Here is a 16275-nt window from a genome sequence, read left to right on the forward strand (position 1 = left end):
ATAATTTAATATTTCTAAACGCACGATTTTAATGATTTTTACAAAACATATTATACATAATATTTCTTAAGTTTTGGAGTTTACTAGGAGTTAATTAATGTATTAAAAAATTAGTTATGTTGTTCAACAAATTTGTCTGTATTTTATACAGTTTAAGTGGGCAAACTTCTGCTTCGATATACTCTACACACACCGTCGTATAGTTATTTTTTTATTTTTATTATTACCTAGTTCGCACCATGACCGTGGCGCTGGATAATATTCTATTTCTAACTCTTATATCAAACTTGTTTCTCAATCAATTTAAGAATTTAGGCACTATTTTTGATTCTTAATTAAATTTTTCTCCTCACACAGAGATGATTAAAAATATAGGTATGCATATTTGGGCATTATTAAGCTTATTGGCTGATTTATGAATCTACAATTGTATATTCCTCCCTTATTAATTCTCATTTAGAATATTGTACTATTACGGAAAAAAAAAAATTTTATTTATACTGGTTTTTTTTTTTTTTTTGTTACAGATAATCATGTATGTCCGTACTATTTATTGCCATCAGTGCCATCTATAGTCTATTGGGTAGTACTACTCTATGCTACAATCATTCATCAAATTTACCTTATCATTTTTCGGACAAGTGCTTATCACTCTGATTAATATTATTATCAAGTATCAACTACTATCAGCTAGTAAACACCGACTACTGCTAAAGCCGAACACGCTCAGCATATTATTACTTTTTTTCTTATTTAATATAAAAATATAAAATTATAGTAAAATTAAATTGTCTATAATTTCGTTAATAACTATCAGAATAAACTAACCTAACCTATTAACTCATTTAGTGACTAGTGACTACATTGTGTGTATCCATATACTATGCCTGCTACATCCTAAATCGTACAATTTTCAAGATGTTTTGCTTTCATAAAAAATTGTTAATACAAACAATTGTTCGTCAATATAGTTCGTCAAAAAAAAATGCAAAGGTAAACAATTTTTCAAGTGTGTACTAAAATAATAACTTTAATAAATATCATTATAGTATTGTTTTTTTTTTTTTTGCAGCCTATACGAAATTATTTAAAACAAAACTCTAAATTTTTGGATTCATTAAGAATACATGTGAAAGCTGGTACTGGTGGTTTTGGTTTTCCTCGGTATGGTGGCGAAGGTGGTAAAGGAGGTGATGTCTGTTTTGTAGCAACAGAAGGTATGTATTATAATATGAATCAACATAATACATTTATGCAGTTTCCCTTGGTAAACTTTTGAATACACAATATTTAATAAGATTCTGTTTGATTGATCTAATTGGGAGTTTTTTTTTAAATCATTATTTAATCAATCAAATTAATTATGCCAACATCCATATTATTTATATACAATGTTACAATAAAAATAGTTCATTAAGTAATATTTTCATTATTGAAGAATTGAAATATTCTGTGTACCTAAATAATATACCTAAATAATATATTTAAAATCACTTGAAACGAAACACTAAATAATATAATATATTAAGTATAGGTATAATCGATATTCTGATTGATTTAAATAATAAATATTTTTAATTTATAGGTATGACACTGAAAGATTTTTTGAAAAAATATCCACTTAAAAAAATACAAGCAGAAACGGGTGGTGATAGTCATTCTAGACGTATACTTGGTCAAAGCGGTGAAGACAAAAAAGTAAATGTACCTACTGGTATCACTGTTTATGATGATAAAAATGTGTTAATTGGTAAGAAATTTCTATTATTTAATTTACAATTTTGTTTAATATAATTTATACTGTTCTCTCTGTTAAAATAAAAATATGTATTTTATGATCATATAAAATCCTAATTTTCTAGATCAGTTAACAGAACTTAACACTATAAAACTATAATAATTAATAAATGACAGTCATATACAAGAATTTAATCCTTCCTCTTTTATTATAAATTTATTGGTATTCTACACCTCTTAAATAGAACCAATAATTACTATATTTTTCTTTAAAATAATATTTTCTAAGTAATATTTTATTTATTATAAAATATGATTATGATATAGTGTTCATTTATTAAAATACAAAATGTCAGTTTTATTTATACTTAAAAGCAAATTTCTTCACTATATACTTTCTATTTATGTTTTATTTTTTATGGCTTGTACAATATGTATGCATGTTTGTCAATTTATTAATCATCTTTACAGTGTAAAAAATTAGATTTTTTTCATTTTAATAATATTTCTTGTATACTTGTGTTTTATATTATAGGTGAGTTAAACGAGCCAGATTCTGAATTAATAGTTGGCAAAGGTGGAGATGGAGGCAACAAAACAAATGGATATTGTGGTTTAAAAGGGGAAAGCAAATCTATTAAACTTGAACTTAAATTAATTGCTGATATTGGTCTTGTTGGTTTTCCAAATGCTGGAAAATCTACACTACTAAAAGCTATTTCTAATGCCAAACCAAAAATTGCTTCTTACCCATGTAAGTAAAATATTCAAAAAAAAAAAATAATTAAATAAACTACTTTTATATATTTACAGTTACAACTATAAGACCTAATATTGGTGTCATGACTTATGAAGACTTGCGACAAATATCAATGGCAGACTTACCAGGACTTATAGAAGGAGCTCATTGTAATATTGGAATGGGGCATAGATTTCTTAGACATGTAGAAAGGACAAAATTACTTCTCCTTGTTGTTGATATAAATGGGTTTCAATTAAATCCCAAACACAAGTTTCGATCATGTTTGGATACAGTAGTTTTACTAAATAAAGTTTGTTTTTTAATTGTTTCGTACTTGATGACTAACTAATTAAATAATTATTTTTTTCATAGGAACTTGAGTTGTATAAAGAAGAACTTCTAGATAAGCCTGCTATGTTAGTAATTAACAAAATGGACACTGAAGGTGCCAAAGAGAAATATTTAGAGATTAAAAATCAATTAGAAAATTTAGATGGTAGGTTATTGCAGGGATGTATTAAAGTATATATTGAGTGTACTTAAAACAAAAAAAATATTATTTTTTTAGGATACGTCATATGGTTTTAAGATAAAAAGTAAAAAATACGTACATTATTTTATTATTTGTTTAATTCTGATATCTGTTTTAAACTGAATTTTTTATTTAAGTTTTTGTTTGTCTATGAACATCAAATTGGTTGAAAACACTATACAATGTAATCATTAACTAAATTCCTCATGTATATCACTTTTTGAAAATATTTACAGTGGATAAAAATAAATTTATATTACTATAGAAGTACTTAGTTATTTTTTTTTTATGATTTAATGCTTAAATATTTAGAAGCAAACAACAAAAGTTTGTTTTCTTAAATTTTGGAAATATGACGTACCTATACTCAAAATATTATTTACTATTACGTCCCTGGTTATTTGTCTTTTTATCAATATTGTAATTTAATTTTCAAAGTATAAATGTACAATTATTTTTTTCAGATGCTATTTTGTCATATCCTGATGAAATAAAACCATCTAAAGCTATTAAATTTGATAAAATTTTAAAAATATCAGCTAAAGATCAACCAGATGATGTGCAACGAGTAAAATTAACAGTTCGTGAACTTTTGGATGTCAATGAAGAATTAAACAATAATAAAGAGTATAAATCTTTAAAAAGTATCAAAGAACAATTAAGAGAATATGGTCCTGTCCTAATATAAATTAATTTACATTCTTTATTAATTATTTTTGATACTAGAATATGTTTTGTTATTATTATTTTAATTTACTTTTTTTTTTTATTCTTGATTAAGACTGTTGATTTAAATAATTAAATATTTTATTCAATTTTTTAATTCAAAATATTGTTTGAAACATATATGATGTATGGCATTTCTTCCTGTGTTTTAATCATTTTGAAAATTGAATTTATACATAGACAAAATTCAATCATTGCTCTTAAAAAACAAGATTCAAATTTTATAAAAAAAAAACACCAAGCTTTTAGAAAATAAAAGTAAATAATTGTTTTTTAATAATCTATATTCTATACATACGTTTAATATTTACTAATATCTATCTATTAATAAATATTTGTGTATACTTTGTCCAGCTTAAGAACATGTTGTAGTCCAACAAAAATTAGTTTTTGTACACATCCTGCCATATTGAAACAAGTTGAGATGAAAGTGTCGCGTAGGCATTCACAGAATTGGTACGTTCTCTCATTGGTCAGAGTGTAGGTAAACACAAAATAAGAAAATACTTATCAGTATATTTATGCCATTCGTATTTTTGGGAAATATATGTTTAATACTTGGTTCAGAGGAAGTATGTATGTATTAATAAAGTTGTCTCTGTGATAAATATTTAATAGATAGGTAGTGTGAAATAAATATTGTTATTCATATAAATTATAAAGTATGTTCAAAATAGAATATCGTCCATATCAACTGATTAAATTTTTATTTAATTATATGATAACTGTTGCTATATGTGTTTATTACCATTAAAAGTAGAAAAAACAGACAACATTGATATTAAATAAATTGATTAAACTTACATTCTCATAATTGTTTATCTAAATTGTATATTACGTAGGCTGTTAGTAAATTAATGCTTAAATATCTAGAAAAAAAAATTAGTTTTTTAAATATATCAGTGTACCACTTTCCTACAAATAATTATAATTAAATAAATTGAGAAAAATATCAACAATTATTAATTTCATATGTTACAGTCTAGACATTTTAATCTCTGACAATAATAAAATACTATCTCAACTAATTATACCTAAAACATTAAGTTTATTTATAATATTTATATATTTTCACCATATGGTAGGTAACTAACATACCTTTACTTAACTATTTATTTGAAAATTAAATTTGCAAAGTGATGTATACAGATAAATAATTTTAGCACAATATTCTATGAAAATTGATCATTTAAATAAGTAATATTAAAATTATATTGTGTTTATCTTGCATATTTAAACATTGGTACCTATCTAAAACGAATAGTTTTAACACATTAATAATATATTTCTTGACCCATTTAACCTTGGTGTTTTTTAGTGCATCTAGGTTTAATGGTTGATTATGTTTTTTAAATATAATAAGGTTAAATGTGGAATAGGAAATTAAACTTTTTTTAGGTATGTATAATAACAAAAATATAGATAATATGAGGTACAAATTAGGTTTTAGCTAAATTTGTATTTTAAACCCTAATGTATATAAAATCGATACTTACACTAAATTAGGTTATTTAAGGATGCTTTTGCTATTTTTTTTTATTTAGGTATATAATAGATTATTAACACAAATTGTTTTTGCATTTGATCTTGATGAAATAATATGTTAATGTACTATTAGATAGGTACTGAATATTCAATTTTCAGTAACAATTTATTATTTTAATGATAACTACCTACCTTTCAATGTCTATAGCCAAACATATTTATTTTGAATTTATTGTGTCCATTTGTATATAAATAGTTTGTACTAACTGATGTAATCAAAAAATAAAATATACTAATTGTTTTCTACTTGTCAACATGCACATTGCATAATCATACAATTGTTTAAAGTTAAATTGAATTTAATTTAATGTAGGTAGTTGTAGTTACCAACTGAATTTTGTAGGTCGTTGGTATTAATTTTTCCAAAACTAGGCACTATACATTTGTATTAACTATAATTATAGAGTATTGGTACTTACCTAATTAAAAAATAGGTTTCCAATTTGAAGATGATTCTTTTTTGGAAAAATTAATAAAGCATTTTTTTGTTTAAAAGTTAATATTAGTAGGTAGGTAAACTTATTATGAAAAATATTTTTGCAGCTTTAGCCATTACCTTAAAATGTACTATAACTATACAATTGTGAAATTTTAAAGAATCTATTATTTACCTAACTACCTATTTATGTTATTTAAATAAGTCTCGCCTTTAAAATTGTCAACATAACCTAAACAAATATTATATTTTATAGTTATGTGAATATATCTTAATGTCCGTTAGAACTTCAATCGGAACTAGGAAGTATAATTATTATATAGAATATATAAGAGTTACGAATATTAATACCTACCTGGTACCTATAGGCTATAATTTATATTATTTACCCAAATATAAAAAACTGTAAACAAATAGGTACCTACCCAATTATTGGTTTTAGGTTCTGAACGAAGCGATGAATATATTGGTTTCACTATAATAATGGAGTTCTATATTTTTCTTAGGTTTTATAAAATAATCCTTTATTCTTTTGTTGTATAGACTATAGGTAGTATATTGGTACCTATCTAATATTTGGCACTTTGTTGTAATTAGTGACTAGTGTAGAGTGTTGACATTTAAAATGCGCGTACAAACCCTATGACATTTTTCCGCCTACGCAAAATTTGTTATTAACATTCATTTTATTTTTATCGTTTTTGTGTATCTATTTATAAGGCTATATATAACCATTATTGTTCAGCACTATAACGTATGTATACTGTGTTCTTGACATGCAAATTTTAATAGCCTGCAGTTAGAAAAATGTTTCCATATCTTTGAATAGTCTTTGACTTCACAATTTGTTTCAAATAAAAATAAAGTTTAACTTCAAAATGTATAGTAAACTTTTATAATTTTATGGGCACAGTAGAGGTAGAACATAGAATTTTAAAAATAGACATTTGTTCTTAGCCAAAAAATTATTGACCGTAAGATCACGTTAAATACAAGGTGACTAAAAATACTGCGTCAAAATCGTTTCCACCCTACTCACAAATTAAGCGCCATTTACTATTTCGTACTTATTAATGATTGCGCAAACTAGACGTCATAGGTATTCATATTTCGATTTAACACATTTATCTGCAAAGATTATTAATACTCAAAAATATTAATGTTTTGGCAGAAAGACGATCATTATAGCGAGTGTAATAAAAATCATATACATATAATATTATTTGTTCAATAATATTTTTTTCTTTGTGTATGCAGTTAATTTTGTATCTTAAATGACGTACTTAAACTTTCACTTGAGATTTTTCAATAGATGTTATCTTTCCGAACTTATCGTGTTAGTTTTCATTGTCAATTCGGTGTTAACCATCATAATGACATGAGGTAATCATCGCAACCTAATAATGTGGGGTTTCTGTTGTCAATTAGAATTTCAGGCCGACGCACGACGTATACAGAGCATTTAAATTGACAGCAGTGGTGAAAATTTAATAGACATGGAATCAAAACAATGGTATTACATGAAATTTTACGAAATTCATACAATTTGTTAAAAGTATGAAATACCTATGTTGATGTTATTTGTTTATATTTGAAAAGGTAAATTTAAACCTGTTTTTTGTGTGATTTACTACGTTTTGAGCTTTTATATGGCCCTGTATAACAAAATGTATGGCTTCAAGAGGTTGTCCAAACATATTTTCCTACTCTAATTTTGTCCCTCAGTGACCGCCATGTGGTCCCTTCTGGTCCATTGCCAGTTCTAGATGGGAATCCGCGGACCGATTTTCTTATTCATTTTCTCGTGACAAAACAGTTTTCATTTTATAAGTTATAACAAAACTCCTTACTTTGTTTTTCTGACGAAGCAATATTCGCGAGCTTTAGTATCGTTATTTTAGTTTGTTATTTGTAGTTTTATTCGACTGTTTTATATCGCGTAATAGATTGTTTTTTAACTATGTTTTCTAGTGATTCGTGATGCTAAGTTTTAGTTGGAGTGATCTATAAACATTTTGAAGGTCGAGGATAAAATTCTGTAAGTACACAATTTTATATTTCAATTCAAGTTAGATTGATATTAAATCCAATACAATATACCTACTATTAATATTTGAAATTAGGTATAGATAATTTAACATTTTTATTTTGTCTAAAAAACTTAAAAAAAAAGGCTGGATATTCAATGTATCAACTGACATATTTTAGCATAATGATGTTCCTGTTTATAATCATTAGGTATGTGATTTTATTACGCCTAAACAGTAATAAATAAATTTAAATTATTGTAAAATATTTTCAGGTATCTAGGGTACTATACATCATAATTTAACACTGTATATATTTTTAGAAATTCGTTAAGTAGGTTTTAAATTTAATTTTAATTTTATCCTAAAAAATGTATATATTGTTATTTTTGAATTTATACCAATTTTATTTATTACAATTTATTTAAAAATTTAGTGTTGATATAATAATATTCAAATTGAATTAAGGTAGGTACATAGTATAAAGTATGCAGTTAAAAAATAGTTTTAATCCGAGATTAAAGATTTCTAAATATCTAAGGGGTCATTTAAGATTGTTGATATCTTTAAGTTGCTGATTTTTTATATAAATATTATTATTGATAATTTAACTATACGGTCTAAATATTAAAATAATTATCAATTAAATGTAATATTTGTACATAGTTATAAATACGTAAATAATCATAAGTATTTAGCAATTAAATTGATAATCAGTAATCTTAAATCATATCTGTAGCTCTTATAATACTAGTCACTAGTATGACGTATATACTATAAATTAAAATCTGATATTTTTTATACAGGGTCAATATTCATAATAATTATAAATTTTTTTTTAATTTTGGGCAAATACTTGATATTAATATATCATAAATACAAATTGAGATTTGAATGAGTAGTTGAGTAGTTGATTAGTTTTATATAGATTTTTAAGTTTGAATGAGCATCACAGCAGTCGTGGATCAATATTTTGCTTGTACCACTTTGCCACTCAACAATTCTGATTAATAAAAATTTAAATATCCTATAACTACAAGTTATAAACTTATAAATAATGTTCTACTCATTTGAGATTTGATTTTATACATTGAATTAAAAAAAAAAATGTTCTGTTTAGGAGAATGAAATTAAAAAAATAAATGCATGAAAAATGATTACAATAAAATAGCAGTAATATATTATATACATTTAAAAATAAATATGATATGATATCCCAAATTGTTTCACCATTATACATAGGTACATAATGCTTTTATAATATATTATTAATGCAATAACGCATTAAAATCCGCATTTATTTTGCATTTCTGAACGTGAAAAATATATTCAATTTCAAAAATATATATATAATATATATTAATATTATATTCGATATTATTCGATGAATAATAAAACTTTCTAGACGAAAGAACAATTTTTAATAATCTTTTACAATAACCCTAATAATTATACTTCATTCATGCGAACATTTTTCCGTATAAAACAACAATAATATATACTATACAGCATATAGGTAGGCTAAGTAAGTTACAAGTATTTATATTCTAGTACCTATATTTAGGCAATTTTTTAGTTTGCTAACAATCAGACTTGTGTATTAGAATGAATATTATTTTATAAAATTTAAGGCATGGTTATTATCCCAACGTTTAAGTGTTCTTCTTTACCATCTTATAGATTCTACTTGAATTTCTCTCAAATAAATGCATATAATGGAAAGTATAAAAAAATAACTTAAAATTATAAATCAAAAATCTTTAAAAAATTATAGAATATCTTCTACCTCAGAAAGTTTTTGAACATAGTTATTTTTGTGATTTTTCGTTTATTGATCTCATAATTGATCTCGCAGTATCTAAAAAGGAAAAAATTATTATTAGGTAATATAAAAATAATATGTATATTATATTCTATAATATATATTATTTTCTTTTTCTTCTAACTTAACCAAAGTATAAATACATATTGTTAACATTGTTGAATGTTTATTATTCATAAAATTAAGCTGAATTATTATAATTAGTAAGTACGTATAATAAAATATTATGCATTGTGCATAGATTTTATATGATACGTTTTAAAATGATACTTACTTCACATTAAATTAAATCATAATCATAATTTGATATAATTAAATCTAAGATGTTGACATGTTTATATTTATTTTTATCAGATTATTGGAATATTATTAATTAAGTAATTTAGATTTTTTGACTTGTTAAAAAATATAAAAATTGACTCATGATATTTTTACGGAATCTAATGTATACGACATTATTTTAACACTAAAACTCTTTGACTTTAAAATGCATTTTCAAAAAAAATTGAATTTTTTTGTTTACACCCGAGCGTTAAATTTCAAACCTACTCGTAGTATGATTAAAATTTGTTCATTTTGACGATCAGTGTGGTTGGTTTTGTCTGTACTAGAATGCCGAGGCCTGAAATGCTGTATTACGACGATGAAGATGGCGAAGGATCCCCTGACAGCGTGGGCTTCATTGAGGAGGATCATCCACTGCAATTGCACGGAAACAGGGAATTGGCGGCGCAGGCCGTCAAGCTACTCCAAGTGCCAAGCAGGCCGGGTGATGTGTCATTTGCTTCGTCTACCACCGATATGGACGTGCCAATTTATATAAGAGGACCTTCGTCTAGGAATCTTGGAAATCGGGTTAGTGTTTACATTTGTATTTTATTCATGGTAGTTCACGCAAAGAAATTAATTTATTCTAAAGGAGGATAATGAAATGTGTTTTAAACCTTCTCCCCAAATGTAGTATTAAAAATGACTATGTAAGGGATGTAATATAATTATCATTTGCTTTAGGTTTCTACTATTATGTGATTATACAACACACCTTAATACTCTTATTTTAAATTTATTTCAAACAAGTCAAAAAGTATATGTTATTCATTTTGAAAAAAATTACTTGAATCAATATTAAAACTATCGAAAAAGTCTCCAAGTCTAAGTTATAAGAAATGTCGTCAAACTAAATGTTAATACCTACAATTTTCAGCTTAAATCATATGTATAAATAATAGATTTTGTATAATAAAATAATATTATATTCATTCTTACGAATAATTGGTAACATTTGTATGTTGATTTATTATAAATCGACCAAGTTCAACAATTATAAACATGTATGACTTCTTGAACATATATATTATTATTAGCACTCATCGTATCAGTATATAAAAAAAAATATTTCTACAGAAGGCATAGGTAAATTTTAAAGCTACATTATTGCTATTGATATGGTTTATAGGTTATAGGTTAGAAACAATGATATATATTTTTATGTTTGAACTGTTCGAATTTTATTTTTATGTTTATACAAATTGACAATTAAAATAGTTCATACATATTTTAAATAGATGTTTAGATAACCATAAATAATTATTTTACTAAGTGACCATATTTTAATTATTTGGTGAATGCGATCAATCAGTAATCGTTTTATAAATCAATGTTTGTTAAGCTTTTTTTTTTAATTTAATAAACATAATTACTAAAAGAAGCTAAATAAAAAATAGCTAAGTAAATTTTTTATCTTACCTATTTATTTTCATTTTTTTAAAAAGATTATAAATTATATTAATGCTTGGTAACTACACTATTATACTCAATATTTTTTTTAAACTATAAACTTTTAAGATATCCGTTAAATTTTCAAAATAATAATAATAACATTAAATTTATTTGATATGAGATATACATGTATAATGGTAATTCCATAAGACTATGAAATATTTTTATAGGTACCTAAATATTTACAGGTTTTAACTATTTTCTTGAATGTTTAGGATAACATATTTTGATTTGAACACACTTATACACATTATCATGTATATTGGACATATTATGTGTGATATTCGCCAAAATTATTTATGACTGATGATAACCACGTTCATGTGAATGTTCTCCTAATTCATTAGTTAATCAAACTATAAGGGAAGGATAAAAAATATTTTAAACTATTATATAGTATTTTTGGTTTGTATTTATTTTAATTTTTGTGTCAATGCTGATGTAATGATAATTATATACCTATACTATAGACATTTTTATAAAATACACTATCAAATATAATTTTAAAATATTAAAAATGTATTGTGTGTAAACATTGTAAGCTTTTTAAAGCATTGGCTGAGCAACAAAAAAAGTTATTTAATTTTTACCCGACTTATTCAAAATGTAAACATGCTTAATGACTTGGCAGCGAGGTATAATAAGATTAATATTTATGATTATGTTTTTATTTCATATAATCATATTAATGTATACTTTAAGAATAAATACCTTTGTTAAAATGTTTTGTAACAACAATAACAAAAACAAAACTATGGAACCTAACCTAAACTCAACTAAATAATATAGATTGAGCGCCAATTGTTGTAAATTGATCTATTTTTTATTTACCCTAAATTTCAACATTTGTAATTATTAGTTGTTTATAATTTTTTACATTATTTTTTTTTTTAATATCTGAAATAATTGTTGTAGATTTTCTTATAAGGTATACAAAATTATTATTTTATTAAAAAATATATAAAAATTAATAACAAAATATTTATTATAAAACTATTTTTAATTTTAATCTAATAATTTTATCAATAATTGTTATAATCAGTAAAAACATTTTTTATTCTATCAATTTTAAATAATAATATAATTTTTTGTTTATTTAATTGTAGCTGAAACTATATTATACTACTATTTTATGCTTTAATCATAATGATAATTTTTTTTTATTATTATTATTAACTAACTACTAACTAGTAATAAATATATTTTCATTTTCTAAATTTATACTTATGCGTAAAAAGTCATTTTTATTTGGTTTTGATAGTTTATCTATGAAATAAACAATGATTAAAGTAAAAGATTTGACTTAATCTATATCAGCTGGATAAATATTTTTGACTAAAAAACTCTCGAAGTTATGATAAGTTTATAGCCCACAATAGTACACTAATAATGTTATGACTATTATGATGTATATAAATATAATATGACTCAGTTTTCAATTTAAGTTAATTTGTTTTAAACTATTTTGAGTTCAAAATTGAAGTAAAAAAAAAATATATTTCATTGTAGGTATATAAACAAGCAATTATTATAGTAATTGATTTAAACATATTAATTGTATTAATTTCACCTTCATCATAACCTATTAAGAATTGTACCTATAATCTCTTGTGTTTTTGTTATATGATAAATAAGTGTAGTTTATATATTATTTATTTATAAAATTCATAATTTATGGTACCTATCACAAAAATAATAATTATGCAAAATATTGTTTTATTGTAATTTGTATAACAAAAAAATAAAACAAAAATGTATTTCTTCTTTTATAATTAAAAAATATTAATTTAATACTTAAGGTTAAAAAATCGGAATATATATTTATTTTCTAAAAAAAATTAAATTATTATTTAATTAATTTTTGAACTCAAATTTTTGATGTATGTTATTATTACTTATGTATATATATATATATTTATAAGGCGATACCAATGGATATTTTCATATCTTCCTCGTTTTTTCTGTATTTATAAAATTTTCTTATTATTTTCTTTTTATTTGATATAGATTGTAAATAAAAAATACTATTAAAAATATATTATCAGTAATAATAACAAAACTAATTAATATTGCCTATCCTATACGCCTTATTTTTCTCTGAGTTTAAAATATATTTTAATATAGATGCTATTACAAACCAATGTAACACGCATGCTTCATTCCAATGCTTTAACTCCGAATCAGAATGAACTATTAGAAAATCAATAATATCGTCCCTTTCATAATATTACCAATATTAAGTAATCTGATAAAATATTCAATAAATCGGTTTTCTAAAATAATATGTTTCTTAAAAACTTAATACTAATAAATAGGTAATTGATTATATATTAAATATTTAAGCTCAACTAATAGAGTTAATTATATTTTCATAATTACAATTAATCTAGCTATTATTATATTTTAAATATTTATAAGGATAATATTAAAACTCTCATATTATTATAAAAAATTGTTTTTTTTCTTATTCACAAAAAAAAGAAATTAAAATTTGTTCGAATCTTAAACACGTCATATAACTTATCATTATGCATTTATAAATAAATGTATTTTTTATTGCTTGAATAAAATAGTTATTATTTAAATAAATGTTAAAATAATAATACGATTTAGTGCATATAAATTTAAATGTAATTAAATAAAATAATATTGTTTTGATTAGGAACTTATTTGTTTGAAATTGTTCATACCTACATTTATGTAATATATTATGTATAATACTTAATTGTGTTTGATATAAAGTATCAGTTTAACAGATATTTTTCTAATTACAATAATACTATATACAATTATATAACTTATTGAAATAATTATGGTAATACAAATTGTACCTAATAATTTAAATTAAGTATATTTATATATCTTATAGTAATATTTAATATTATCCATTATTTTTTTCAAAGAAACCGAGTTTTCATTTTTAGAAAATAATTTATTGTAGAAGTAAGTACAAATAGTACTATATTTTATGTTAAAAAAACCAAGCTCAAGTGTAAACTATATGGAAAATTAATTTTTCATTGGATATGGTGTTGGTATTATATGTGCATTATTTGTTTAAGTATTTAATTTTTATAGCTTTAACAGCAAGAAATCAGAGCTTTATCGGAAGGAAAGGTTTATGTGTAATGAGTTATGACCCTATAATATATTATTAAGACATAAAATTATATTAAATTAATAACGAAGTTAAAATAAAAAACACGTTAACCTTTCGCTTATCTAAAACAACACTACTATAAAAAGTAGTGTAAAAATTTAGTTAATACTGTAATATCATTATCTACGAGTTATCAAGTCAATAAAGTAAACTTTTATATCTTCAAGTGGATTAATCAAAAAAGGTATTCTTTAATACGTCATACATATTACTGCAGTAATTATTTTTTAGCTTCAAAAATTATTATTTTACTTTTAAATGCAATTTTGTGAGCTACAGAATGTATTATATTATTTTATAGTAATTATTTGTTATAGTTATATAAGTTATTGATATTATAATATAAAATAAAATGACAAAATTTAAATAAGATACAAAGTTAAGACGATGATAAAATTGTTATAAGTTACCTAAATATTTTTTTTGGTTTGGACATTTCAATATAAATTTTATTAAACAGAAAAATCGTATGCTTTATAATATAGTAATCTAAGATTTACATTCTTCTGAAGGTAATATAGGTCATGAGGAATATTGAGCGCGTAAAGTCAAGTTTGATCGTTTGGGTATATTGTTTCAGTAAAAAGGTGTAAATACTAATGACTACGTTAGAATAATATTGCTATGGTATGGGATTGTATTATTTGCTTTATTGCATCGTACATTTTACTTTGATTCATTTCTCGGTAAAAACTTTCTAGAATTTTTTACTTCTAAGAATTGTAATTACTAATACTAATTTTTAACAGCATCAAAGATATAAATGTAAAAATTGTTGATGCTTTGCCTAAAACATTTTTACAAATGTCACCTATATACGCAAAAGCATGTTTTTACATAATTTTTTTTTAGTATTATTTGAACTTATAACAAAAATTCAAAATTTTACACCTAAAAAAACAATACGAATTATCAATTTTATTTTTTTTTTCAAATAATAGAAAAATATCAATCATGACATCTAATAAAATAATGTTTAGATGTGTAAAATAAGTGTATTATTGTCAAAAAGATTAAAATTATTTGTAAATAAATTTAAACAATAAACACATAATATGTAATTATGTACCTTTAAATTTGTAATCAAATAAAACATTTTTAAAAAATTTATCTCAATAATTAAGATACAAAAATATCAATTCGACACACATATCAACGGATTTGTATTTTAAAATGCAAATACATTTTTCAACAATAACTAATTTTGATTAATATTTAAAATGGTTATTCCAAAAATTAGTAAACTATTTATTACAGTATAGGTAGTAATAATACAATCAATATTTATGTATTATCAAATTTTCAAAGAATTAATAAGATACAACAATAAAGACTATCCAAGTATAAATTCACAAAAACACAAATATATAGAAATGATATAATAAATTACGATATCGCACGTTTTTTTGGTTCATTTGTACTATATGTAATATGAAAATATACTTATTAGTTTTATATTGACCAACATAATATAATGACTAATTAAATAATTATGTTACACTTATTCCTACTATACGGATGTATAGATTTAACATGCATGCATGCTTACGTGCATTACATTTGATATAATATTTAGTATTATCATTGAGTATACTCAATATATCAGTATATATCTATACTCAATAGTATTATACATAGGTACATGTATATATTTTTAATCATTAGAAATTATAACAGTTCATTAGGATTTGACTAAAATTAAATTTTTAAATATTACATTATTTTATTATTCAGTGATTCAGTTCTCACTGGATTATAATATTATACGT

The 16275-nt window shown here is 23.0% G+C and overlaps 2 protein-coding genes across 2 annotated transcripts in view; both read left to right on the forward strand.

Annotated features, from left to right (window-relative positions):
- The first annotated feature begins 685 nt into the window (after nucleotides 1-685).
- On the forward strand, nucleotides 686-4017 carry LOC114119137 (GTP-binding protein 10 homolog). Its single transcript, XM_027980619.2, has 7 exons — nucleotides 686-993; nucleotides 1073-1217; nucleotides 1586-1750; nucleotides 2273-2491; nucleotides 2551-2789; nucleotides 2852-2975; nucleotides 3476-4017. The coding sequence occupies exons 1-7, from the start codon at nucleotides 919-921 to the stop codon at nucleotides 3697-3699; spliced, it is 1191 nt and encodes a 396-aa protein (XP_027836420.2). The 5' UTR covers nucleotides 686-918; the 3' UTR covers nucleotides 3700-4017.
- Nucleotides 4018-7563: 3546 nt separating this feature from the next.
- The window catches only part of LOC114119127 (solute carrier family 2, facilitated glucose transporter member 1-like), a 54122-nt gene continuing 45410 nt past the window's right edge, over nucleotides 7564-16275 (forward strand). The window contains exons 1-2 of the mRNA XM_027980604.2: nucleotides 7564-7756; nucleotides 10179-10422. Of these exons, the coding sequence (XP_027836405.1) occupies nucleotides 10180-10422 (243 nt within the window). The 5' untranslated portion in view covers nucleotides 7564-7756; nucleotide 10179. The remainder of the gene's footprint in view (nucleotides 7757-10178; nucleotides 10423-16275) is intronic.

The sequence above is a fragment of the Aphis gossypii genome, chromosome 1 (genome assembly GCF_020184175.1).
Source record: "Aphis gossypii isolate Hap1 chromosome 1, ASM2018417v2, whole genome shotgun sequence".
Taxonomy (NCBI): domain Eukaryota; kingdom Metazoa; phylum Arthropoda; class Insecta; order Hemiptera; family Aphididae; genus Aphis; species Aphis gossypii.

What these genes read in the sequence shown, in the direction of transcription:
- LOC114119137 (XM_027980619.2), top strand. Translation starts at nt 919, where the DNA reads ATGTTTTGCTTTCATAAAAAATTGTTAATACAAACAATTGTTCGTCAA. An exon ending in CTGTTTTGTAGCAACAGAAG is followed by an intron (nt 1,218 to 1,585) that starts GTATGTATTATA and finishes TTTAATTTATAG; the next exon opens with GTATGACACTGAAAGATTTT. An exon ending in TGATAAAAATGTGTTAATTG is followed by an intron (nt 1,751 to 2,272) that starts GTAAGAAATTTC and finishes TTTATATTATAG; the next exon opens with GTGAGTTAAACGAGCCAGAT.